General features: G+C 50.6%; 1 protein-coding gene across 3 annotated transcripts in view; it reads left to right on the plus strand.

Moving 5' to 3' along the window:
- ALDH5F1 (aldehyde dehydrogenase 5F1) overlaps positions 1-26,639 on the plus strand; it is a 192,626-nt gene that overhangs the window by 100,370 nt on the left and 65,617 nt on the right. For all 3 annotated transcript variants that reach the window (XM_087664337.1, XM_087664338.1, XM_087664336.1), the window contains 4 exons: positions 4,872-4,949; positions 5,018-5,095; positions 20,388-20,454; positions 20,638-20,723. In XM_087664337.1, coding sequence (XP_087520463.1) covers positions 4,872-4,949; positions 5,018-5,095; positions 20,388-20,454; positions 20,638-20,723 — 309 coding nt within the window. The remainder of the gene's footprint in view (positions 1-4,871; positions 4,950-5,017; positions 5,096-20,387; positions 20,455-20,637; positions 20,724-26,639) is intronic.

Here is a 26,639-nt window from a genome sequence, read left to right on the forward strand (position 1 = left end):
TCAGTGATCAGACAAAGTGCTGCCAGCCAACTGCCCTACCTGGCCACCACGAGAGCATCCCCAGTCTCTCACATAGAACCTGTCCAGCCGCTCTAGAAGAGCTCCCGCTAGGGCATCTATCAGCTAGGCTGAGAGGCATGACTTTGTACATCGGTAGAAATGGGCACTCTGTGCCAGGGGCCACTCAATCAAATCCATCGGTTCTCCATTGTGGAGGGGCTCGAAAAATAATGCTCAGATGTTGAATCTCGGCTCTTGCCGATGAGTTAATGTCCATCATGCAACCCGGCCACTGTTGGGAAAAGAGTGCTAGTCCTCCTCCCATCCATTGGGAGAGATGGTCTTGGACCTGGTCCTTCACCTCCTTCTCTATTTGTGTCATCGGCCAATCTCCTAAATGAGAGGTCTAAAGGAAGAAAGCATAGTTTGGTCCATTTGGTGGTGCTAGTAAATGGACCTTACCGCTGCGTGACTTGCGGACCATGAAGATTCCCACCTCCAGAGGTAGTGAATCTCCGTGCTCCGCAACTCTCAAGTAGGACCATGGACCACTGCGGAAGAACTCCTGTGGTAGCAGCTACACCTGTCTCCGGAAAGTGTGATGGGCGGCAGGGACAGATGAGTTGGTGGTTGTGTAGGGAGGGGGGGGGGGCGGCTAGGCTGCTAGTGAGGGGAGGATATAGGCGTATGATGCTCGTCACCTCCTGTGGGAAGAGGGGGGATGGGCGGGTCACCTGTACTGGGTGAGAATCAGGGGGACTAATTGGCGGGGGAGATGGTGGGGAGGAGGAAGATCGAGGGATGGTGGGGTGATCAGAGATATGAGGCGGGTGTGGGGGGGGGCCTGGAAGGGGAAGGTTGTGGGCTAGGGTCGGGGGGGATCCATGGGGAAGGAGGGGGTGGGTGGGTGTGGGGGCTATGGGATCCTCGGTGAGGTAGCCTATGATGCCTCCATGGGTGGTGGATGTGGGGGTCTATGGTCCTACCGAGTGGGAGGAGGTAGGAGGGGCTGCAGGGTGCTCTGTCCGGGGTCCATTGCTCGCCCTCCTGTTCTCTGCTACCGTGGCTGTGTCTGAGGAGCTGATTGAGGCCCCCCCTGCTGTGTCCCTCTGTGTCGTCACTAGACCTGTGTAAAGCCGTCAGCGTCCACATGCGGGCCGCCGTCTCCCTCTGTGTTGTCGCTAGACTCGTGTAAAGCCCTTAGCGTCCACGTGCAGGCCTGTCATCGTTGCCGTTTCCCTCTGTGTCGTCGGCTTGGACCCGTGTAAAGACGTCAGCATCCCCCTGCGGGCTTGTCGGCGGAGCCGCTTTGGCTCCGAAGCGCATGCAATCTGCTGCTTGACGCCGAAAGTCATGGCATCGCAGGGACTGCCTTGGCTGCCTAGTCACTATGCCCTGTTGCGTAAACGAGTGTCCGCCTGTCTCAATCTCTAGAAGCTTTGGTATGCTCTTTGTATCTTTCACAGCCACCCGTACCTTTGGAACTCTTGCGACTGTCACTGCATTCGTGAAGGAGGCAAGAAGAACTATGCCGAAGAGCCGTCCAAAGTCCTCCACTAACTAATAATACTCCACTGCCAGTTCGGCAAATAGTAAAGTGAGCGGATATCTAAAAAACCCGTTGTGGAGTGCGAATTTTCCCACTGTGAAGCCACTATACCAAGGAACCAATAGATAACCCCCTTCGTGGAGGCATAAGGTGAGCTATCTACTAGCTCACGGCCTGTGATCGCCGAAGTGAGTTGGACCCTGAAGATCTCTTGACGCATGAGAATTGCCTCCGTGATCTGCAGTGTGCCAATGCGCAGCGTGGAGTGAAGCCAATCCTGAAGCTGGGCGCTAGATGGGGAGTGTCCTACGACCTGACCAAAGATCATTGTTTCTTTTAGCTCCATCTTTGTGGCACGGACGGCTTAGAGCTGTTCCTCAGAGAGGATGATGTGCAAGGTGTTTGATTGGGGGGCACTCGTCGTAGAGTGCACCAGTGTCTAATCAGAGGTTTCCATTGCGTGTCCCTGTTGAGAACCTAGCAATCACATTGTTGTGTTACCGGAGGGGGGGAATGTTGCTGCAAATGAAGGGAGCAATTGGGGGGGAGGGGGCGATGGCGAGAAGGGGCAGATGCTGTTTTCTGGTGGTGGGGGAGGCACTAGACTCCACAAATGGTCGGCTCTCGATGGGAACTTGCGGGTGGGCGTATGCCAGTCAGGGCCGCAGGGTGAAGGAGGCGGGGGTAGTGGGGGGAGGGGCAGTTACAGGCAGGGGTAACGCAAGAAGTTGAACATGGCTGGGGGGGGGGGGGGGTGTGAGGAGGAGATGACGGGAGGGGGAGTTGGAGCGCGACAGGAGGGAGGGAGGGAAGGCTGGGCGACGGGAGGAGGCACACGCGATGGACGGAGTGGGGGGAAAGTTGGGCGCGACGGCAGATAGGAGCGCTATGGGCAGGAGTGCGAATTTTAGATCCTCTGCATTAGATCCTAAACTCTCATCGCTTCAAAGGATATGGCAATGATTCACTTCTTTAATTCAGTTATCTACTGCCATGCACCTCCAAAATGTTGTCAATTGATCAGCAATGCTATTGCCAATACCTAGAAGGTGCCTCCCTGCTATCCCCTGCATACTGAGGCCCCCAGATGGCTGTCTTTTGAAGCCAATTGCTATTCTCTAATCAGAAAATGGACTAACAGCTCTCTCTCTCTCTTTCTCTCTCTCTCTCTCTCTCTCTCCTAGGCTGTCAAACTAACTGAACGGCTGAGACCTAGCCCCCAAAAACTTTTCCTAAGTTTGCATGGGCATTTTTGCCAAGTGGTAGCCTTTTAAACCCATTTTTCAGCATTATCCAACCATTTAATTAATTTTCAAAATTAAATAATCTTGAAAATTAATTTTAGCCCTTCCCATCCTACCCAAAATTAAATGTGCCCATCCATAATTAAGTTGGCTAGTCCATTTGTAACGTGGAGTGGTCCCCAACTTCTGTTGACCCTTAGACTAACATTAATTTAGTTAATGCTAGTCCCTATTGTCATCACTTACAGTTATTGGTCAAACAATTGTCCTAGGGTGAAAATTGAGGCCAATTGATCCCCAAAGCCCAACTGGCATAACTTATCACAATTTTTGCCTTTGATACCCACTCCATCCTCGAGGTCCTTGGCTTGTTACCATGAAATAACTGCCATGTGTATCACATGTGCTAAACAACCTTGCACTTTTGATTAATAACTTAATCAAATGTTATCGGCAAGTTTAAAGCATCTCAAAATTCCACGTCCCTCTGACACACTGTCTTCAGGCTAGTGACCTTTTGGCATAGATTATGGGAGCTTCCATGTCGTAGATACTCCAGATTGGCACTAACTTCATCTAGACAACTAGCAGTGGAGGGTGAGAAGAATTGTTGGTTTTCACAGATGACTGTTTGGATGAGTCTACATGGTTTGAATATTAACCGCCTTCCACCTTTTGACTACAGCCTCGACTGCCCTACACTTTCTCTTCGCTAATCAGAGCCAAACTAGGTGATCAAATCTGATATCTTGAGGATTGAGATAGCGAGGACGTGGACCCATCCACCACTCCCTTTTGGGCCAAGGATGGATTGTGTCTCACTGGTGATGGATTCACTATTCGGCCAACATACATGGACACCCATCTGTCCTACAGCATGTGGGCTGCTATCAGAGAGATTCTTTCCTCCTCTCATAGCTACAAATGGACAGAGGCAAGTGGATAGATACTCTGGCAAAGGATAGGAGTTGCTGGCTTAGTGGCCGAGAACTTAAGACAAAGGAGCACTACATATGCAGATGTACAGTGCACTATGACATATGACTCACAAGGATGGTACCACTACCTCTTTCGTTATGGTTTGAGGCCTAGAGATTCCTAGGCCATTTCCTCTTGGAGATTCGGCGGCTCTAGATAGCACTACTGCGAGAAAGGAGGCCAGCTCACCTTGAGGGACCTACATAGAGAGCTGTGATAGACTTTTTTCATAAATTGGACCCTACTGACACTACTAGCTCAGCAGAGATAGGGTCACCCCGCCGGACGCCTCCCATTCCACTCCATGGAGTCACATTGGATAAAGCCATTTCGCTTTGTTGAGCACGACGACCCCGTCTATGAGGAGCACGTCCTAGGAGGTCGCTTCATAGTCAGCGGATCGGAGCCATTATCACGAGACACCGAATACTCACCACCACGCATATCAGTGGAGCAGTCGGGGATTGCATCATTGCGGAGATAATGTGCAGATCTTGAGATCAGCTATAGCCTATAGTCTCCACCAAGTTTCTATGAATAGTTCCATCAGACCAGGTTCTTTCTTTCTTTTTTTCTTTTCTTTCTACCAATGGGACAACACTAGACATGGTTTTACTCTAGCATAGTCCCATTGTATAGTTATTCTTAGCATTGTTTCATAGGCCAGTTACTTATTTTTATGTTTTCTCACCTTATTGATGAGATGACATTAGACATGGATGTACTCTAGATTTTTTCTCATAGGCCACATTGGCCTTATGTAGACATTAATATATCTTTTTCTTCTGTGTGTGTGTGTGTGTGTGTGTGTTTGCTTTCTTTGTGTATGTAGGCAGAGAGAGAAAGAGACCTGGGTCCGTGTCAAGTGCGTTGTGTTAGTGACTTTGGAAACCTGTGTTTGTTACAGTTTCATTACTTTAGATAGTGTATAAGGAGTTACTGTTTGACACTTTGAATCTTCACTACCTAAGAATTTTTATAAAAGAATAGAGAGTGTTGACGTTGTAAAGGTAGGAGAGTATGGATTTCCAATATCTTGTATTGGGGAAATAACAAATAGTAATCTTATGAACTATTACTTGTTTTGTTCACTTGTTTAGGTGCGAAAAATTACATTCACTGGCTCTACCGCTGTAGGAAAGAAGCTTATGGCTCAAGCTGCTGGGACTGTCAAAAAGGTATCTAGCAGTGTTTATTTGTACATATGATCCATGTCATGTCTCTAACTTGTGAATCTTGTATACAGGTGTCTTTGGAACTTGGAGGGAATGCACCTTGCATAGTCTTTGATGATGCGGACATTAATATTGCAGTAAAAGGCACGGTATGTGAGAAACTTTGTGCAAAGACATACATTGTTTGTAGGGATGTGTTGAGTTTGAGTATTATGTGGACAAGGTGAGATGCCTTCTTAGAGATTTGGGACTCTGGCAGCTTCTTCCACTTAGGGATTCCTGGATGGATTGCAATGTAGACTGCTAGAATGGATTCTTTTCTGAACCACTGGACTGGACAAAGTCCTGTCAGAGTGACCAGCCTAAAATCCTTGGATGATGTTTAAAGAATAATTCTTTCAAAAAATTATCTCAGGAAAAATTATCTGAAGGGCACATCCATGATTAGTCACGTGAATCCTTGGATGATATGTTCTCTCCAAGTTCATGTATTGCCTGTCGTTTATTTTTGTTGTGCTTGCTTTACATGAGGGAGCTGTTGGGTATGCTGATACTCATGAGAGGAATCTGCATATGTTATGTGGTAAGCTTGTCAATGGTTCATGTGACTTTGGTATGCGAGGACCTTCTTCTTGTATGTATTTGACACACTGGTGGCGCATCACTTCATTGTTGTGACCCACAGATGTGTATCTAGTGGAGTGCATACTGTTGGAGTATAATTCTCTATGCTTATGAATCATTTCAATAGATTCTGTTTTCTCTTGCGGAAACAAAAGTGGCTGGTTTTAAGGTTAGAGGACATAGGAACATCAACAGCACTGTTCTGGTCAAGCTTTAATGGAGAGTGTAAGATTGCTTGCAACATTTCCCAAGACAGAAGCTCAGTGCATCTTGCTGGAGCCTTGCTGTAGTGCCATTTTGCTAAATGAATCAGTAGGGTTTTACACATATTCTAATGAGTTGACATACTCAAATTCCGACTTTGCTTCTCAAGATTGAAAACTTTCTCATATTTAATAGACAGAATTACGGAGTAAGTTCTGAAGTTTGTTGGATTACGTCATGCATGTTTTGTTTTGTCTAAGTCATGGTTTCTGTCTCCCTCTGCTCATGCAGTTCCTGCACCCATTGTGCCCCCTCTCATGCTGCTCTTGCACTTGTAAGGAGCTGACACTGCAAGTGATGAATGCATGATCAGAAGAATGAAGTGTACTGACTATGAATGAATTCACAAGTGAGGTATAGTAATTGGGTGCTCAAATGCGGAGGGAGCCAACTTCAATGCAGGTGAACTGGAGAGGTAGTCTGGAAGCAGAGCCCAGAGGAGCCCATACAGGCCTCTGGCAGTCAAAGGGCAGCCTCTGAGTGCTAGAGGAGGAGTCCATGATGCCATGAATCAGCGGGGTGAGTGTCATCTTGGAGGGAGTAGCCAGCCAGCACTAGGCATCAGATTGCCTCAGAAACTTGCATTTTGGTTACTGATCAGCTGTGCAGCAATGGAAGGCTGCAAAGCACAGCAATCTAGTGTGGAAAGATGACATGGCAAGCAGCAATCCCCATGTTTGATGCAACAGCAGCAACATGATAGCTGAATATCAGCTCAACAATAGCATTCCTCTTTACCTTTGTCCTGGTCGGGCTGCCATCATCTCCAAATAAAATGAAGTTTCTGATGAGATGCTTCACTTGGCCAATGCAGGATCAGGAGAAGGCTTAATAGGATGCCACATTGTGACCGAGCAAATCTGGTTAGACACCACCACTTCTCTGCAAGAGAGAGTTTTCAGTCTCAAATTGAGAAGCTTCTGTCTAATGTTCAATAGAAGGGAGGCAGCTGCTTCTCTGAAAGTCTATTCCAACAAGGCTGATGGTCTTATAATCTTTGCATTCTTCATCTCCATGGTAGTGGGATGAAGTGCTGACACGTATTTGCTGACCCTGATCAGGAAAGCCCATCCTCAGCATTGCACAGCTCCAGTCAAGTACCATAGGGCTTCTCTAACTCAAGAAGCAACGCATAAATGATCCTGTGTCTTGGCTCTAACTAGCCGGTTTGTGTAAACTGAATGATATGCAGGAAGCCTAAGACTAGTTGCCTTTGCTAGGAAATCCATGGGCTCTAATGTATCAACAGGAGTCCAAGTGGAGGTTGCTTGAGAGTCCCTTTGGGGTCGGTGGGGACTTGATACACTTGACATGTTAGATGCAAGGGCTAGTTGGAGTACATGAGAGCAGCTTTGCATGACTCACCCTAGTCTCTGGCTACTCTCACTGGACAAGGTGGACTTGCTATGTGCCCTTGGCTGGGCAGGGTTGTCTCCTGTGGTTGATCAGCTGGGGACGTAGGTCAGAGTTTCACTCTCTAACTGAAGGCATGCTTGTTGTAAGAGTGACTGCAGAGTTTCAGGGTTTAGTTGGGGACCTTGTGGTGCCATTACACGGTAAGGGAGTGGCTGCAATAAAAGATGGGGGATGCTAGAAACAGAAAAAGGCAGTCAACGTGGCATGTAGGCCTAAAGGAGTAGGTGTGAGGCAGAGACTGAAGGTGCTGTCAGGCTTGATCCTCTTCCTTTTTTTTTTTCCCAAGAAAATGTGGCTAATTATATTACTCAAAAAGCTGATTACAACAAAGTGCTCAAGCTCAACAGAATAAACTGGAGCTGATGCAAAGTCACCACTACATCATGTATACAAGCCTCTCGGGGCGGTCTGGAGGGGATGGGGGCAAGGAGCCATGGGGGAGGGGTATATCGCCAAATGGGACTGCCTGCCTGCAGCACAAAGAATAGGTCCTGGCCGCCCCAGGTATGCATGAAGTGACCACGGAGTTCCTGACGTGCCCTGGACTCACCCTGCACCTGCTCCCATCGGCCGCGGAGGGAGTGAATGATGGAAGTCCATAGTTCTGCCAAGGTCGCAAGTGCTGAAAGTCTCTCTCCGCCGAAGGCCACCTGGCATCGCACCTTCCAAATATGCCATCCAGTAAGATTCCCTATGATCTCCCATATCTCTGAGCAGTCTGCTATGGGCTCTAGTACCTGGCGGATGGGTAAAGCCTCTAGACCAACCACTGCACATGACCCTACCTTGATCATGAAAATCGTGTCCTGCATCCCGGCCTCATACAAAAGGTGATGGCCCTGGCTAACTGCCTGCCAACAGAAAGCTCCCCATGAGATACACCCAAGGCTAGGGGCTATACGTCGAAGGATACGGCATGCTTCTCTCCATACAAGCTGCGCCTCCTCACAAGACCAAAGGCAATGCTTTGGGGTTTCTAAAGGTTGTTGTGTGCAGTGCTTGCAACCTCCTTCCTTCTGCATCTGGGCAAGCCAGCTTCCCACCGCCAAACCTCCATGTGCCACCAGCCAATATAAAAAATACGACACCCTCCTCGGTCTCCAGCTATCCCATAGGCGGCGCTAGAAGGTCCGTCGGAAGGGCTCCGTGATGCTGTGCTCCACCCAGTGTCTGCTGCGTGACGGCGCCCAATCCATATCCTCCTGCATCAGTACATGTCTGCCAATCCTGGCTGTGTATTCTAGGAGCTTGGGTGGCTTTTTTGCAACCGCAGAGGCTGGCCATAGCCACTTTCCTGGGTCCCACTCCAGCTCATCAAGTGGTCTACCCTCCCTGATCCAAAGGCGCCACTCCTTGAGCTCCATCCAGAAGACATAGGGGTCCAGTCGCCAGGTCTTCCCCTGAAGGCCCACCACCCGAATCCTCCTCGATGAGAGGGTGGCAATCCCCTCATCCTGTTGCCCTCTGTCAAGGGCCTGACGTCCCCCCTCCAGAACAGTAAAGAAGGTCCCCTGGGGGGCGCCTCCCACTCTACCTGCCATGTGAAGAGGGATGCCTGCTGGAGAGAACCTGGCTGCCCGTACCTCCCCGAGCTCTATCGGTTCTCGTATCCGGGGGGCAAGCCACTCCAGAGGTATTGCTGCGTCTATCTCTCTTCTCCTCAACTCCACTCCTCTCAAGCACTTTGATACTCGCTGTAGCACCTCCTTGTTTGCCATCCTGTACACCTCCCGCCATGTCCTGATGGAGCGAGCCGGGCCGGCCTCCCACCCAGCCCACTGGATGTGGGGGCGCTCACCTAACTGTGCCCCTTCCCTGTCTTTGACCTGGAGGTTCCAGATCACCGACTGACGGTCTATTTCCTCTTGGCAGCCCGGGGGGGTCTGGATTAGGGCCTTACGGAGGCCCTGCCACATGCGGAGTAGGCTCCGCAGGAAAGGTGATCTGGGCAGGGTAATCTGGGCTGAAGTGAAGATCCATCTCAAGGACGGCCTCCATTCCCTGCCAAGCCTCGGTTTACAATCCTGAAGGCCCTCCTGCAGTAAGACCTTCCAGGTTTGCCCACCTGGTGTGAGACCGCGGACAACTAACTTGCCCAAGTGGGCCCTACTCTGAAATTTTGGGTCTATGATCCCAAGCCCTCCCTCTGATCGATGTCGTATGATGGTCGCCCACGCCACCTTGGCCCTGGAGTCTCTGGAGCCATTAGACCCTGACCAAAGGAAATTCTGCACCAGGCGGCGAAGCTGCCCTGCGCATGATAAGGAGAAACACCAACATGAGGCGATGTACCAGGACGTCGCTAGGAGGAACTGGTTAACCACTAGGGCTTGACCGGCTAGTGAGAGGCGAGCCGTGCTCCAGTAGGTTAGTTTCCTCCTAATAGACTCTAGAACAGGAAGAAACTGCTGGGCAGGAGTGATATCAAGTCCCACCTGGAACCCTTGGTATCGGACGGTCTGCCCTCTGCTCACCCATCTAAATCCCAAGTGGACTCCCCACTCTGTGCTGGATTCCGGGTCTGTGAGGAAACCATCGACTTTCGCCAGTTGATTTTCGCACCCGCTGCAACACAGAACACCTCAAGAGCCAACCTCATTCTTTCCAGCATCTCCTCATCGTCCTCTATGTAGAGTCCTGTGTCATCTGCGTACTCTAAGTCTAGCAACTCAGTCTCCTCTCTCATTGGAAGTTGGAGGCCACGTAGTCCACTCACATGTGACCTGAGGAAGTAGGACATCGCCTCTGCGACAAATAGGAACACGTATGGGGCCAGGGGGCAACCTTGTCGGACCGATCTCTCCATTCGGACCTCCTCCCCTCGCCTTCCTCCTATGAGAACCCTGTTGGTGGCTGATCTGTACAGGCCAGAGACCCCGCGAATCCAAGAGTGGGGAAATCCTAACTTCACCATGGTACCCTCTAGGAAGTCCCAGTCCACCCTGTCGTAGGCTTTCTCGAAGTCCAATAGTAGTACTGCCAGTCTTTGCCCACTGTGCTGAGCCCACTCTGTCGCCTCAAAGAATGTAAATACATTGTCTAGGATGATCCTATCCTATACAAAGCCTGTCTGTGTGTCATGAATGATGTCTGGAAGCACATGGCATAATCGTCTACCAATCATCTTTGCCAGAGCCTTATAGGCCACTGACAATAAGGTGATCGGTCTCCACTAGGATAGCTCCAACCGGTCTCCCCGTTTGGGGAGGAGACTGATAAGGCCTGCCGATAGCCTCCCTGGCATCTGTCCTAAGGAGAATATCTCCTGGAAAGTCCTCAGTAGGGGGTTCTTCACCACCTCCCAGTATGTAGTGAAGAAGGCCTTAGAGAGGGCCATCCTCCCCCGGGCATTTTTGCCCATCCTGTGTATGGAAAGCCTCCTCTAGTTCCTTCTCTGTGAAGGGGACTAGGAGGGCGTGTCCTATCTCCTCTATGACGAGGGACGGGCTGTGATCCCATACCTGTTGTCTACATCTCTTTCCTCTAATTGAAGCTGTCTCCTGCTGGAATAGGCGTGTGTGATAGTCGGTGGCAATCTCCATCACCTCATCAGGGCTAGAACGGGTCCTCCCATACTGATCCCTAAGGCTGCGTATCTGCTCTCCCACGGTGCGGGGTTGGTGCACCTGGAAGAACTCCTTACACATTGTGTCTCCCTTCCGCGCCCAAAAAGCTGCTGAATTGCGGAAAGAGAACTCCAAGTGCCTGTCCTCTAGGCCAGCAATGGCTGCACGCGTAGGCACATCCTGTGCGTGGCGGATGGGGTCCCCTGGTGCCTCTTGCAACAATCTCTGCGTAGCTGCCAGGTCCCGCCGTAGTGCTTTCTCCTTCTCCCAGCACTGCTGCCTGGCTTGTAGGGCTGCCTCTTGGCAAATTCTACTTGACTCGGCTAGGACCTCTGTGACCTCCTCTACTATCCTGTCCCTCCTCTCCCACTCTCTGGTCCAGATCTGCTCTATCTGTCTCGACACCTCCTCCCTCCTATAGATCGAGTCAGGGATCCAACAGGATCGTGTATCTAGGGCGGATGCTGGGGGATCAAGTGCCAGGAAAACCTGACAGCAATCGGATAGTGTGGTACCTGCCAACTGCTCAATCTGGCCTCCACGAGAACCTCCCCACTCTCCCACATAAAACCTGTCCAACCGCTCCAGCGCCTAGTCACCTGTATCCCCAAGAGAAGTCCAACGACCTCTCCCTCTTGTGGAAGGCAGGGTCTTTCCAGGCATCCTGTGCTCCGATTGCAAGCAAAAAGACCTCCCATGCCTCCTACTCGTCCCCGGCCATGCCATGGTAGTTTCTTCCCCTGCCCTGCTGGTCCTCCAAAGCCTCTAGATTGTTGAAATCTCCTCCAACAATCCAGGAGTCCACCTCAGGGAGTCCATTTACAATTTCCCCCCAAAACCTGCTGCGTGCCCTAACCTCCGTAGGGGCATAGACATTGAGGACTCCAATACACGAGTCCCCCATATCCAATTTGATCCATAGAGCACTTCCTGGCACTATCGTCCCATGGTCTCGTACACAGGTGGTGAGACTCGGACCAATAGATGTGCATACGCCTCCGCTCCTGCCGTGGGCACCTATGGCTTGCTCCCAATAAGTATGCGAGCTGCCTGGCAGTACCTTCCCAACCCGCTGAGCCTGGGTGAGGGTGAGCTTGTGCTGCTGCAGTAGCAAGATGCCTATCCGTCCGGCGAGGGCAGGCTGCAATTCTTGTCGGACAATCAACTTCCTCGAGCCACGTGCCCCACTGTAGTGGAGACTGTTCACATTCTAGGATGCAAGGTGTAGGCTCATGGGGAAACTTGTGACTGACCGAACAGGCATCTATTCGGCGTGGAAGCTGCAGATGAGGAGGAGAGATTGCAAAGCGTGCAGGTACGTTTTGCCGCTGGCTTGGATGGTGAGCTCCAGTCCCCCATGGTGGCCCTCGACCGGACCATAGGGGTGATAGATGCTCCGGGTGGTACTATCAATGCATCTATTAGCCATGTTGAAAACCGCGACTCTGTAGATTGGTAGAAGCGGGCCGCCGCCTGTGCCGGGGGCCACACAATCACATCCCTCGGCGCTTCCCACTGTGGGGGGGCTCGAAAGATAATGCTCAAATGCGGGACGTCGGTGCCAGCCCACCAGTTAATGTCCATCATGCAGCCTGGCCACTGTTGTGCAAACAGTGCTAGTCCTTCATCTCCCATCCACTGGGAGATGTGATCTGCCACCTGACTCTTCAATTCCTCCTCAATCTGTGTAGTCGTCCACTCCTATGAGAAGGATGACTGGAAGAAGAAAGCGTAGTTTGGTCCATCCGATGGTGCTAGTAGGTGGACAACTCGCAGGTAAGACCATGGGCCACTGCGAAAAAACTCTTGTGGCAGTAGCTGTGCCTGTCTCTGGAAAGTAAGGCGAGTGATAGGGGCAGATGAGCTGGTGGTTGTGTGGACGGGTGGGGACTGCTGGTGTGCAGAGGAGGTAGGTGTGTGTGCCTCATCTCCTCGTGTGGGGGAGGGGGAGTGGGTCTGGGGGAGGGGTCTGTGGGGGCTCCAGTGAGGCAATCTGTGGCTCATGTGGGTAAAATGGGGGGCATTGGTCCTGCCGGGTAGGGCGGGCAGGGGGGGCTGTGGAGTGCTCTGCCGAGAGAGGGGCGCTCGTCCGTCATCACCCTGCTGACGAGGCTGGGCTTGAGGGGCTGGCTGCGGCCCCCCCTTGCCGTCTCCCTCTCTGTCGCCTCTGGACCCTTGTGAAACCATCAGCATCCACCTACGGACCTGTAGGCGGAGCCGCCTTGGCTCCAAACCGTGTGCAAACTGCTGCATGATGCCCAAAGTTGTGGCAGCGCAAGTACTGCCCTGGTTGCCCAGTCACAATGACTTGCTGCCTAAAGGAATGCCTGCCTGCCTCAATCTCTAGGAACTGTGGGATATTCTTGAGCTCCTTCACTGCCACCTGTACCTTTGGAACCCCTGCCGTTGTCACTGCATCCGCGAAGGATGCGGGAAGGATAGTGCCGAAGAGCCTCCCAAAGTCTTTCACTAACTGGCGGTACTCAATCACTAGGCCGGGGAAGAGGAGGGTGACCGGGTGCCGAAGAAACCTGTTGTGGAGTGCAAACGCCTCCACCGTGAAGCCACTGTACCAAGGGACCATGTATATGACCCCCTTCGTGGATGCATACGGTGAACTAGCGAGTAGCTCGCGAGCTGCGTCTGCCGAGCTGAGGCGGACCATGAAGATCCCTTGGCCCAACAGGACCGCCTCCATGATCTGCGCCGAACCGATGCTCAACGTGGAGTGGAGCTAGTGCCGAAGCTGGGCCCTAGCTGGGGAATGTCCTACTACCTGACCATAGATTGCTGTTTCCATTAGTTCCAGCTCCTTAGCTCGGACGGCTAATAGCTGCTCCTCAGAGAGGACTACGCGGAAGGTGTTCGACTGGGGGGCACTCGGTGAGTACGCTGGCGTCTGACCAAAGGTTTCCATTGCCCGTCTCTACTGGGAGAACCTACCTATCGCGTTGCTGTGTCGCTGAATGGAGAGTTGCTGCAGGGGGAGGGAGCAACTGGAGGGGAAGGGACGAAAAAAGAAAGGGGGGGGGGGGTTCTGCTTTCAATGGCGGTAGTGTTGCAGACTGATTGCGGGTCAGGCCTCTCGTCCAGGCGGCATTCGGGGGGGGGGGGGGTTTAGGGCGGATCGGACGGCGCGCACGAGTAGCTGACAGCGGCCTGGCGCAGGGGGGGTGGGGGCGGAGACGGTCAACCCGGGGGGCAGCCAGGCAGGAGGTGGAATAGGCGGCCGTTACACACCTTGGGGGCGAGGGCGCGCGGGCCGAACAGAGACGGCCACAATCAGTCGGGCAGCGTGCAAGGCTGTCGGACAGCAACCACGACCAGTCGGATGGCGCGACCGTCGGACAGTGGGTGAGGCGAAACGCGATCGGACGAGCGACCAATCGGACGCGCTTGTCGGGTGGGGGGCGCGACCATCGGACAGTGGGCGAGGCGAAACGCGATCGGATGGGCGACCAATCGGACGCGCGTGTCGGGCGGGGGGACAGCAGCGCGACGTGTAGGCAGAACTATATGTGTGTGTCGTTGTTTGTTGGCTTGCTCCTCTTCCTGCTTCTTTCCACTCCCCAGACAGCTCAGCCTCCTCCCAGCAAGCAGGAGAGGATGCAGGCCAGGCTGATGAGGTTGTAGCCTGGTGGAGAAGGAAATGGGCTGTGAACTGGGCTGAACACAGGTGGGAGGGGGTGATGGCAGGGCCCAGGTGACTGAAGTTGGAGGTTGCTGGGGCAGAAGCAGGCATGGAAAGCAGTAGGGAGGGAGGGGCAGAAAGACAGCAACCTTGCTAGACAGTCAACAGCTTGACAGGCAGGAGGAGCTGGCCAGCAGGGGGTTTTTTGAGAGGTGGTGACAGAAAGGAAAGGGCAGCAGGGAGGCTGAGGCCTGGTCAGTTGTGGAGGTGGCAATGGCAGCAGCAGGATCAGGGGTGCCGTCCAATTTGTGGTTGTTCTGCTTCCTATTCTTGATGCTCTTCACATAATGAATTGATAGATGAGAATTTCATGTGATACTCCAAAATAATTTCTCCTCATTATTTTTGCAAGTATCTTGAAAAAAGAGTTTAAAAAATGAGAGCAGAAGGACGGCTGCTTTTCTGCAATGCTACTACAATCCAGATTCCAAGGCAGAGAAGGCTTCTGAGTTTGCAACCATCTCTATGGGCTGAAGCAGAGACTGCTGCTCCATACATCTCTTTTTGCAGATGTGCCTGTTCAAGGGTGTGCCTAAGAAGAACTGGATCTTTCTAAAAACATGTAGCCATGTCTCCCACTTTTTCCTTTTGCAAGTAAAATATGGCTGATTATTTTACTCAAAAAAACTGATTACTACGGAGTGCTTATGCTCAATAGACTAGCTGGAGCTGATGCAAAGTCACAATTATATCATGTATACAAGCCTCTCAAGGCGGTTTGGAGGGGATAGGGGCAAGAAGTCATTGGGGGGGGGGGGGGGGGGGGGGGGGTGTATCACCATCTGCTGCGTGTCTGCATCACGAAGAATAGGTCCTGACCGCCCCAAGTGCGCATGAATTGACAACGGAGCTCTTGACAAGCCGTGGACTCGCCCTGCACCTGATCCCATCGGCTGCGTAGGGAGTGGATGATGGAGGTCCAGAGCTCTGCTAGGGTCGCCTGTACAGAAAGTCTCTCTCCGCCAAAAGCCACCTGACACCACGCCTTCCAGATATACCATTCAATAAGACTCCCTATGATCTCCCATACCTCAGAGCGGTCTGCTGTGGGCTCCAGTACCTGGCGGATGGGTACAGCCTCCAAACCGACCACTGCACATGACCCTGCCTCGATAATGAATATCGTGTCCTGCATCCCGGCCTCATATAGAAGGTGACGGCCCTGGCTGACTGCCTGCCAACAGAAAGCTCCCCATGAGATACATCCAAGGCTAGGTGCCATACAGCGAAGGATGCGGCATGCTCCTCTCCACACGAGCTGCGCCTCCTCACATGACCCAAGGCAGTGCTTTGGGGTTTCCAGAGGGTGCTGTGTGCAGGGTTTACAACCTCCCTCCTTCTGCATTTGGGCAAGCCAACTTCCCACCGCCAAGCCTCCATGTGCCACCAGCCATAAAAAATATGATACCCTTCTCGGCTTCCACCTATCCCATAGGCGGCGCCAGAAAGTCCGTCAGAAAGGCTCCGTGATGCTGTGCTCCGCCCAGTGCCTGCTACATGACAGCGTCCAATCAGAATCCTCTTGCATCAAAATGTGTTTGCCAATCCTGGCAGTGTACTCTAGGAACCTCGGTGGCTTCTTGGCAACTGCAGTGGCCGGCCATAGCCACTCTCCTGGATCCCACTCCAGCTCATCAAGTGGTCTGCTCTCCCAGATCCAAAGGCACCACTCCGTGAGCTCCCTCCAGAAAACATAGGGGTCCAGTCGCCATGTTTTCCCCTGAAGGCCCATGAGCCGAATTCTCCTCCACGAAAGGGTAGCTATCCCATCATCTACAGCCCTCTGCCAGGGGCCAGACGCCCCCCCTTCTGAATGGTGAAGAAACTCCCCTATGGGGCGCTGCCCACCCTACCTACCACCTGTAGGGGGATGCCTGCTGGTGAAAACCTAGCGGCCCATACCTCCCCAGGCTCTATCAGCTCTCGTATTGGGGGAGCAAGCTACTCCTAAGGTATCCCTGTATCCATCTCCCTTCTCCTCAATTCCACTCCTCTCTGGCAGCCTGATACACGCTGTAGTACCTCCTCCTCCGCCATCCTGTATACCTCCCACTAAGTCGTGATGGTACGGGCCGGGAGGGCCTCCCAACGAGCCCACTGGATGTGGGGGCACTCGCCAATCTATACCCCTTCCCGATCTTTGACCTAGGGGTTCGAGATCACTGCCTGACGATCTATCTCCTCCTGGTAGCTTGGGGGGCTTTGTATTAGGGCCTTACGGAGGCCCTACCACACGCGGAGTAAGCTATGTAGAAAAGATGATCTGGGGGGGGGGGGGGGTGATCTGGGCTGACATGTAGATCCATCTCAGGGACAACCTCCACTCCCCGCCAAGTCTCAGTCTACAATCCTGAAGACCCTCTTGCAATGAGACTTTCCAGGTCTGCCCGCCTGGTGTGAGGCCGTGGACAACTAGCTTGCCCAAGAGGGCCATACTCTGATACTCTGGGTCTATGATCCCAAGTCCTCCCTCTGACCCATGCCGTATGATGGTCGCCCATGCGACCTTGGCCTTGGAAACCCTGGAGCCATCTGATCTTGACCAAAGGAAATTCCACACTAGGCGGCGAAGCTGCACTACGCAGGATGAGGAGAAGCACCAACACGACGCGATGTACCAGGCTATCGCTAGGAGAACCTGGTTGACCACCAGGGCTCGGCTAGCTAGTGAGAGGCGAGCTGTGCTCCAATAGGTCAGCTTCCTCCGAATAGAATCAAGGACAAGAAGAAACTGCTGGGCAGGAGTGATGTCGAGTCCCACCTGGAACCCTAGGTACCGGACGGTCTGCCCTTTGCTCACCCATCTAAACCCCAATGGGATGCCCAACTCCGTGCTAGAGTACGGATCTGTGACGAAACCAACCGGCTTTTGCTAGTTGATTTTCGCTCTCGGGCTGCAGAACAGAACACGTCAAGAGCCAGCCTCACTCTCTCCAGCATCAACTCATCGTCCTCAATGTAGATTGTTGTGTCATCTGCGTACTCTAAGTCTAACAACTCAGACTACTCTCTCACTAGGAGTCGGAGGCCGCGTAATCCGCTCACACGTGACATGAGGAAATGAGACATTGCCTCTGCAAAGAGTAGAAACAGGTATGGGGCCAGGGGGCAGCCCTTTCGGACCGATCTCTCCAATTGAAACTCCTCCCCTCGCCTTCCACCTATGAGAACCCTGCTGGTGGCCGATCTGTAAAGTGCGAAGACCCCGCGAATCCAAACTTGGGGGAAACCCAACCTCGCCATGGTGCCCTCTAGAAAATCCCAGTCCACCCTGTCATAAGCTTTCTCGAAATCCAAGAGTAGTATGGCCAGTCTTTGCCCACTGTGCTGAGCCCACTCTGTCACCTCAAAGAAGGTGAAAACATTGTCTAGGATGCTCCTATCTTGGACAAAGCCTGTCTATGTGTCATGGATGATGTTTGGAAGCACGGGACGTAGTCGCCTACCAATCATCTTTGCCAGTGCCTTATAGGCCACCGACCTTAAGGTGATCGGTCTCCACTAGGAAGGCTCCAACCGGTCTCCAGCTTTGGGAAGAAGACTGATAAGGCCTGCCGAAAGAGTCCTTGGCATCTGTCCTGAACTGAAAATCTCCTGGAAGGCCATTAGTAGGGGGTCCTTCACCACTTCCCAATAGGTAGTGAAGAAGGCCTTAAAGAGGCCATCCTCTCCCGGGCATTTGTGCCCATCCTGTGTATGGAAAGCCTCCTCTAGTTCCTTCTCTGTGAAGGGGGCTAGGAGGGAGCATCCCATCTCCTTTGTGACAAGGGACGGGATGTGATCCCAGACTTGCTGTCTACATCGTTGTCCTCTAGCTGAGGCTGTCTCCTGTTGGAAAAGCCGCCTGTAATAGTCGGTGGCAATCTCCATCACCTCGTCTGGGCTAGAACGAGTCCTCCCATACTGATCCGGGAGGCTGCGTATCTGCTCTCCTCCGGTGCGAGGGTGGTGCACTTGGAAGAACTCCCTGCACATCATGGCCCCCTTCCGCGCCCAAAAGGCTACTGAGGTGCGGAAAGAGAACTCTGAACGTGTATCCTCTAGGCCAGCAATGGCTGCTCGTGTGCCCACCTCCTGTGCGTGGAGGATGCGATCCCTTGGTGCCTCCTGTAATAATCTTTGTGTGGCTGTGAGGTCTCACCGGAGTGCTCTCTCCTCCTCCCAGCTCTGCTGCTTGGTGTGTATGATTGCCGCTTGGCAGATTCTGCTCGACTCGGCTAGGACTTCTGCAACCTCCTTTGCGATCCGGTCCCTCTGCCCCACTCCGTGGTCCAAATCTTCTTTATCTATCTCGTCACCTCCTCCCTCCTATAGAGCGACTCAGGGATGCGACAGGATCGCGTGTCTAGGGCAGACGTTGGGGGATCAAGTGTTAGGAGAACCGGGCAATGATCGGACAGCGTGGCATCCGCCAACTGCTCAATCTAGCCTCCACGAGAGCCTCCCCACTCTCCCACATAAAACCTGTCCAAACGTTCGAGCAGGACTCCACCTAGCCGCCTGTATCCCCAAGAGAACAGTGACCTCTCCCTCTTGTGAAAGGCAGGGTCTCTCTAGGCATCGCGTGCTCGAACTGCCAATAGAAAGGCCTTCCATGCCTCTTGCTCCTCCCCCGCCATGCCCTGGTAGTTTTTGCCTCTGCCCTGGTGGTCCTCCAAAGCCTCCAAGTTGTTGAAGGCTCCTCCAACGATCCAAGAGTCTACCTCTGGGAGTCCATCGGCGATCTCCACCCAGAACCTGCTGCGTATCCTAACCTCCGAAGGGGCATAGACATTGAGGACTCCAAGGCACGAGTCCCCAATGTCCAATCTGATCCAAAGAACCCTCCCTGCCACTATCGTCCCGTGGTCTCGTACACAAGCGGTGAGACTCGGGCCAATAGAGGTGCATACGCCTCTACTCCTGCTGTGGGCACCTATGGCGTGTTCCCAGTAAGTGTGCGAGCTGCCCGGGAGTACCTTCCCAACCTGCTGGGCCTGGGTGGGAGTGAGCTTATGCTCCTGTAGGAGTAGGATGTCGATCCGTCCGGCAAGGGCAGGCTGCAGCTCCTTCCGAACAATCAACTTCCTGGAACCACATGCCCCACTGTAGTGGAGACTACTCACATTCCAAGATGCAAGGTGTAAGCTCATGGAGAAACCTGTGACTGACCAAACAGGCACATGTTCGGTGTGGAGGCTGCTGATGTGGAGGCTGACCGAACAGTTATCCATGTCTCACACTTGATGTGATTGAGTGTGAATGACATTGTGGCATGAACCTGTTTGTTCAGCCCAGCGCATACTGTACAGGCTCCTTGTTTGTCACTGCTGTCCATAAACACATTAAACTAGCCAGCTACAATAATCTATCAGTCCATGTGGCGCAGTAGAGCAAGAAAAGTTTAAAGACGGCCAGAAGCTCTCCTGCAGCTCCTGGAGATCTTGAGTGCTTTAGCTGGAGTGTGGGCCAGTTGAGCAAGGCAAGTTTAAAGAAGTCTAAAAGGCTCTCGTGGAGCTCCTGTAGAGCTTGAGTTCTTTAGCTGGAGTGAGATACCAGGAAATTTCCAGAATGTGTGCATTGTGATCTATTATCATACTTTATGCAATTGTTCTCCCATTATCCAGTAAAAATGTTTCTGTTTTTTTTTTCTGCACACTTAAGAGCTACCCCGCTGGTAAACGAAATAACTGAATATTTTTAAAGTTGAAGGTCAAGGTATCCATGTTCTAGACATAACATGCATACAACATACAGTTTTGAGCTGAAATTTCTTTTGATTAGTATAACCAATTTTCCTTGAAACAAGGCAAATCTTTTCTATGCAAACATGACTTTCTTGTCCAGTAATCTTGTGCTTGCAACTGACAGAAATTTGAATCTACTTGATTTCAATCGCAGGTAGCTGCAAAATTTCGAAATACTGGACAGACATGTGTTTGTGCCAATCGTATATTTGTTCAAGATGGTAGGCTGCAACATGTTGATTGTAGAATACTTTTCTTTCTTCAATTTTGCAACGAAAGGTGGAGTTTTTCATGAAGAAGACACATAGCATATAATTAATCATGTGTAGCGATGTGGTGCTGGCTATACGTGTAGGCACTCCTTTTTTCATTTAAGTTCTGTTTGATGTAGTATACTTTTATAGGTATCTATGATAAATTTTCTGAAGCTTTGGCCAAGGCTGTGAAGTGCTTGGAAGTTGGAAATGGCTTGAAGACAGGTGTTTCTCAGGTGCTCTCTCTCTCTCTCTCTCTCACTTGAGGACGTTTGAATTGATGAATTGAAATATTACATACATGCACACACAGACACACACACACACACACACACTCTCTCTCTCTCTCTCTCTCTCTCTCTCTCTCTCTCTCTCATGAGGACGTTTGAATTGATGAATTGAAATATTACATACATGCACACACACACACACACTCTCTCTCTCTCTCTCTCTCCCTCCACAAGCTAGAAAGGAACACAGCAATGTAAAGGTAGCTGACTGCCAAACGTGCAAGGATTATGCGGGAAATGCATTTCATCCACTAGCTAGAAAACTTGGAAACACTAGGGGTTCTAGAGGTGTGGCCATACTAATACTATACAAGAAAGACCTCAAGGGAATGGTGCAAGTAATGAAGAGTGATGATGATGCATGATACTTATGGATTAGGATACATACATGAAGACTACGGCATATATTCATTGCAATATGCTACTTTCCTCCTGCAAACTCAACCTATGCCACACGAGATGGATCTCCCCTTGATGTACTTTACGACGATATTATGAGATATGCTAGCATTGGGGACATATTATTAGTGGGAGATTTCAATGCACGCACTAGAAATAGACATAGTGACTTTTATATCCATTATAATGTCATGTTCAAAGAGATTGACATAGATAAAATAGGCGTATGTAGGAGAGCCTAGGATAAAGAAGTGAGTACCTATGAGACACATCTATTGGCTTTGGGAAGTGCACATAGACTAGCCATTTTTAATGGTGTACCACAATGGCTAGGATTTAACACTTTGAGATGTTGGAATCACAAAGGAGGAGCAAGTACTGTGGATTACTTGATAGGCTCACCAACATTGATACCACACACCCAAAACTTTAAGATATCTAAGAGACCAATTGGCAAAGCAACAGATCATGCTATTTTGACTTTCATGCTCTCTTGTGTGAAACCAGCCTTCCTCTTTGGATAGGGTGGTAAAACTTGATCAAACACTGAAATTACAACAATTAATAATTGAGCATAAACTGAAATGCACACATTACCTTAACAATCTTGGACAATAGATACTCAGTTGGCCCCAAAACTAGCGCCTCTTTCGGTTTTTTAAAAAACTTTGATTGCTAATGGAGAGTGTGCAAGTGGAATCTCCTTTGCTGATCCAAAAGCCCCTTGCCATACTTACAATCAAAAAGCAATTTGGGCCAATTGCCCCTTGATTTTCACTTGCACAAATGAAACCACTAACTGGCCAATGTTGCCCCCATTTACAACCTTGCATATTGGATTACTAACTTCACTACCCTTGGATACTCATAGTTTCCCCACACAACCTTTCAGATGTAGGGATATCTATCCTCTGCTTATGGACTGTCCTATACTTTCTATCAGCCAACCTAAACCAAGTGATTAGATCTGATAACTTGAGGATTACAGCGAGGACATGGATCCACCCACCAGTCCCTCTAGGATTGGGGTTGGATTTCTATCGGAGTCACTTCTTGTGTCTCTCTGATGATGAATTCACTATTCGGCAAGCATACATGGACACCCATCTCTCCCACAGCATACGGGTTGCTATTGAACGGATTCATACCTCCTCTCATCGGCTAGAGATGGAGATAGGTAAATGGAGAGATAGTGAGCAGAGGATAGGACTTGCTAGCTTTGTGACCAAGAGCTTGAGATAATGGAACATTAGATATGCTAATATACAATATACTATGATACACCAGGAAGGTACCATTGTCTCTTCCATGATGGTTTTGGACCTCTTTGTCGTGTCATGGAATACAAAGACCAAAAAAGCCTAAGTTGTTTCGTCTTGGAGCTATAGAGGCACCATACAACATTACTAGGAGACAGGAGGCCAACTTACCCAAAGGGACCCACACAGAGAGCAATAATGGACTTTTTTCATAGATCCGGTCCTATTGACACTACTAGCCTTTGCAGAGGCAAAGCCACATTGGATAGAGCCATTTCACTTCGTCGAGCACAATGACCCGTCTACGAAGACCACATCCGAGGAGGCCGCATCACAGGTGGATTAGAGCCATTAGCATGAAACAACAAAGACTCACCACTAGGCATATCAGTGGAGCAATTAGGGGCCACATCGTAGCTAAGATCATTTGTAGACCTTGAGATCAGCTACAACCTACAGTCTCTACCACATCTTTCTATACATGGTTCTGTTAGATTTAGGTCTCCTTTTTTTTATACTGATGGACAACACTAGACATAGTTCTACTCTAGCATAGTCCCATTGTAAAGTTATTCTTAGCATTATTTCGTAGGCCACTTATTTTTATGTTATCTTCACCTTACTGATGAGATGACATCAGACATGGACGTATTTTGTGTTTTGTCTCATAGGCCACATTGGCCTTATGCAGGCATTAATATATTCTCTCTCTTTTTTTTCCGTAAAAGGTAATTGTATTAATTATGAAAAAAAGATACAAGATTACATGATTACATGATTACAAGAGACACGAGGGCCCTAGGCCAACGTGTGGGAAATCCCCGTACTAATGCACGAAAAACGTTACACCAATCATGGCAACGACCCAGAGGCAATTGCCATATGCCAGGAAGCAAATCCTCCCGAGGGAGCAAGTCGGAGTGCCGGATGAGATCTATCTGCCAATGCAAGAGCCCTTTAAGCCTGACAATATGTCTCGGTACATTAGAGGCCAAATCAAAGAGAAAAGCATTGCGCGTGGTCCAAATGTACCAGCATCCCCAGTATCTGAAAAAGTGAAATAAGATCTTCATATGTAACTGTGGCGGTGTGGGGTACTTTGGGCGCACAAAAACCCAATCGAAAGGAGTTAGTGAGGACCCCACCACTGCGCGCCAGATTTGTGACAAGAGTGACCAGATATTCTTGGTGAGCGGGCAAGAAAAAAATTGATGTCGGGCCGATTCCGCAGTAGTGGTACAGAAGAAACAATTGCCATTCGAGATTCTACGCTTGGAAAGGGCCGAGGCAAGAGGAAGACCACCAATCATTACCCGCCAAAGAAAGACCTTGCATTTGAAAGGTGCCCTATTCAGCCAGCCCTCCATCACCGTTGCCTGCCACCATGACTGCGATTTCTGCAGTCCCCAAACAGTATTAACTTTCACACCCAGCCATTGGTGATCTTGAATGAGAAGATGATACACCTGATTAGTAGAGGCCTTTTCCAGACTCAACCGGCCTGCAAGGTCCCAGTCCTGCCAAGGACGATCCACAGCCAGGGCAGGAAAGGGTTGCCTATCCTGAAGCTCCGACAAAAGCTGTTCCCATAAACCACGGTATCCGCGCGGGATCCTGAAAAGTCTCCTAGCAGTCCGAAACGATGCGAGGACATTGCGAGTGGCAAGCGTAGCATCCGCAATCGAAGTCACACCTAAACGGGCCATGCGGTTAAATCTCGGTTTGAGCTGATGTTTGCCTTCCCATGAAAGTAATCTCGATACTGCCAACAATTCCAGCTGAAAGGAGTTAGTCTGCAAGCGGTTCCCCACTGGATGCCAATGGGCCTTTTGGAGCACCACTTTCCAAGAGCCGACCAAGTGCAGTAACAGAGAGGAAGAGGGACTGGAAAATCGAGAGTCAGCATTAAGGACATGCCACTAGGAGGCCCGAAGTCGTGTATTACCATGGCGTAGCCCGCTGTCCTCAAGAAAATAACGGGCTATAATGGTCCACGGGTGATGATCCACACACATGGCATGAAAAAGAGACCAACGAAGAGCCAGCATATGAGTTTCTGCATCCAAAATAGCTCCACCACCCATGCGTTTAGGGGTACATGTATGTGACCATGAAATCCACGAAATACCTGCCTGCAGTGAATCCTTTTTCCATAGCATGAAACGAATGGGATGAGTGAGAGCCTTCAAAGTAGTAGGCGTCCACGGCAGCAATGGCAGGAAATACGTTAGCATTGGTAGCATAATTGTCTGAGCCACTTTGAGGCGGACATGGAATGGCCACGCTTGCGACTTCCAATACATAAACTTCGCCGCCAGTTTTTGTGAAATCCACTCCAGTAGTTCCTTTGGCCGTACATCCACCCCCAATGGGTATCCAAGATGCCTGACAATGGAGCCACGGGAAACCACCTGGCCCTGCCAGCCTAATGACTGTAAATCAGGCTCCGTGCAACTGAGTATGGCTGATTTAAAGGCATTGATGCGAAGACCAGAGGCCTGACCAAAGAGCGTCCAAACATCTAATGCCTTTCGAATGTTGTCCCTATTCGCCCGCAAAATCATAAAGGTGTCATCAGCCAAAGATTAGCTAATGAAGTGCTGCCCCAAAGGAAGAGACAATCTTGCCAGCTGAGCAGAAGCCGCCATTGAGGATAACATTGAAAGGACTGGGTGAGTCGCCAGGGCAAAGAAGAGAGGACTCAAAGGGCAACCCTGTCTGACCGAGCGTGCAAGGACAAATGGCTCTGTAACCCCACCATTGAGCATAACTCTTAAAGAAGCCGCAGCACTAATGGTGTAGATCAATCGGGACATCCGAGTACCAAATCCCATAGCAGACATGAGATCTGCAATGAAAGACCTGTCCACATAGTCAAAAGCCTTTTCCAAGTCCAATTGAATCAATACCACTTCCTGACTGGAGTGCCGCGCATAGTCAATAGCCATTTGCACATTTAAGATATTATGCAGAATGTTGCGGCCCTTAATGAAACCATATTGGAGAGGATGCACAATAGCTGGAAGGTGCTTGTGAAGCCGATTCGCCAGCACTTTGGAGAAGATTTTATACATCCAGCCCATCAAAGAAATTGGTCTCCAGTGTTGCAGCATTGACGGCGAAGGGACCTTTGGAATCAGTTTGATAATGCCTTCTTTCCATGAGGAAGGCATGACCCCTGTTTCCCAAACCTGCTGAAACATAACTGCCAATGGCTTCACCAGCTGCGTGGCCGAGTTCTCAAAGAATTCATTAGTGAGAGCATCCCAACCAGGACTTTTATCCTTAGGCAGGTGTAACAAAACATCCATAACCTCCTCCTCGCAAATATCCGCCTCCAAAGTGGCTTGCATATCAAGTGGAACCTGCTGGCGGACCAGATGATAGAAGACCGAGCGGGCATGCGTAACTTGGCTAGAAGGCGAGGGAGAAGAACCAAGAAGTTCCATAAAATAATTTTTGCACATGTTGACAATGGTCTACGGATTAGTGACCATGCGACCTTCCGAATCCTGGAGTCTAGTCATATTTTCGCGAGCAGGAGAAGCATGCAAGGCGCGAAAGAACTTATGAGACTGGCAGGCACTATCTTGCAATGTGTCAGTCAAGTTATGCGGCTTGGCCTGCTGATAAGTGAATAAGATAGGCCAAACGCATCTCCAGTGTTGACAGCAGAAAATCATCATCTGGGGTATCCACGAGCAACGAACGGACCAAAGCCAGTAAGTCCTCTGCTGCATGTCGACATCGCCGACAAAGAGAGGCATGATGGATCCCATACTGCCGAGCAACCCGCTGCACATTAGAGAGCAGCCGTGCAAATGAAGCCAAGCTCTCAGAGGCGAAGTCCAATAAGAACCTCTCAATCAATTGCTGCATATAGCCCTGAAAAATTGGATGCTTCAAATAAGAGGAGTTGAAACGTAAAGGGAGCCTATCCAGCAACTGCATAAAAGGTGCAATAGGTTGTGCCCGCATTTCAAGCTGGAGGGGGAAATGGTCCGACAATGCATATTGCTGCAAGACCTTCATTTCCAGCATCTCGGGAAGAAAATCATCCCCCTGCATGATATACATTCGGTCCAACCGTGACCAAGTAGTTGCATATCGTGCGGAATGAAAAGTAAACCCTGAAAAAGAAGGGTGAAGCCACGACCAAAGATCTTGCTCAAGTACGCACAAAGCAAAGGAATTCCACACCCGG

Source organism: Lygodium microphyllum, chromosome 23 (genome assembly GCF_053477565.2).
Source record: "Lygodium microphyllum isolate KBCC chromosome 23, Lygodium_microphyllum_v1.1.10, whole genome shotgun sequence".
In the NCBI taxonomy this organism is placed as follows: domain Eukaryota; kingdom Viridiplantae; phylum Streptophyta; class Polypodiopsida; order Schizaeales; family Lygodiaceae; genus Lygodium; species Lygodium microphyllum.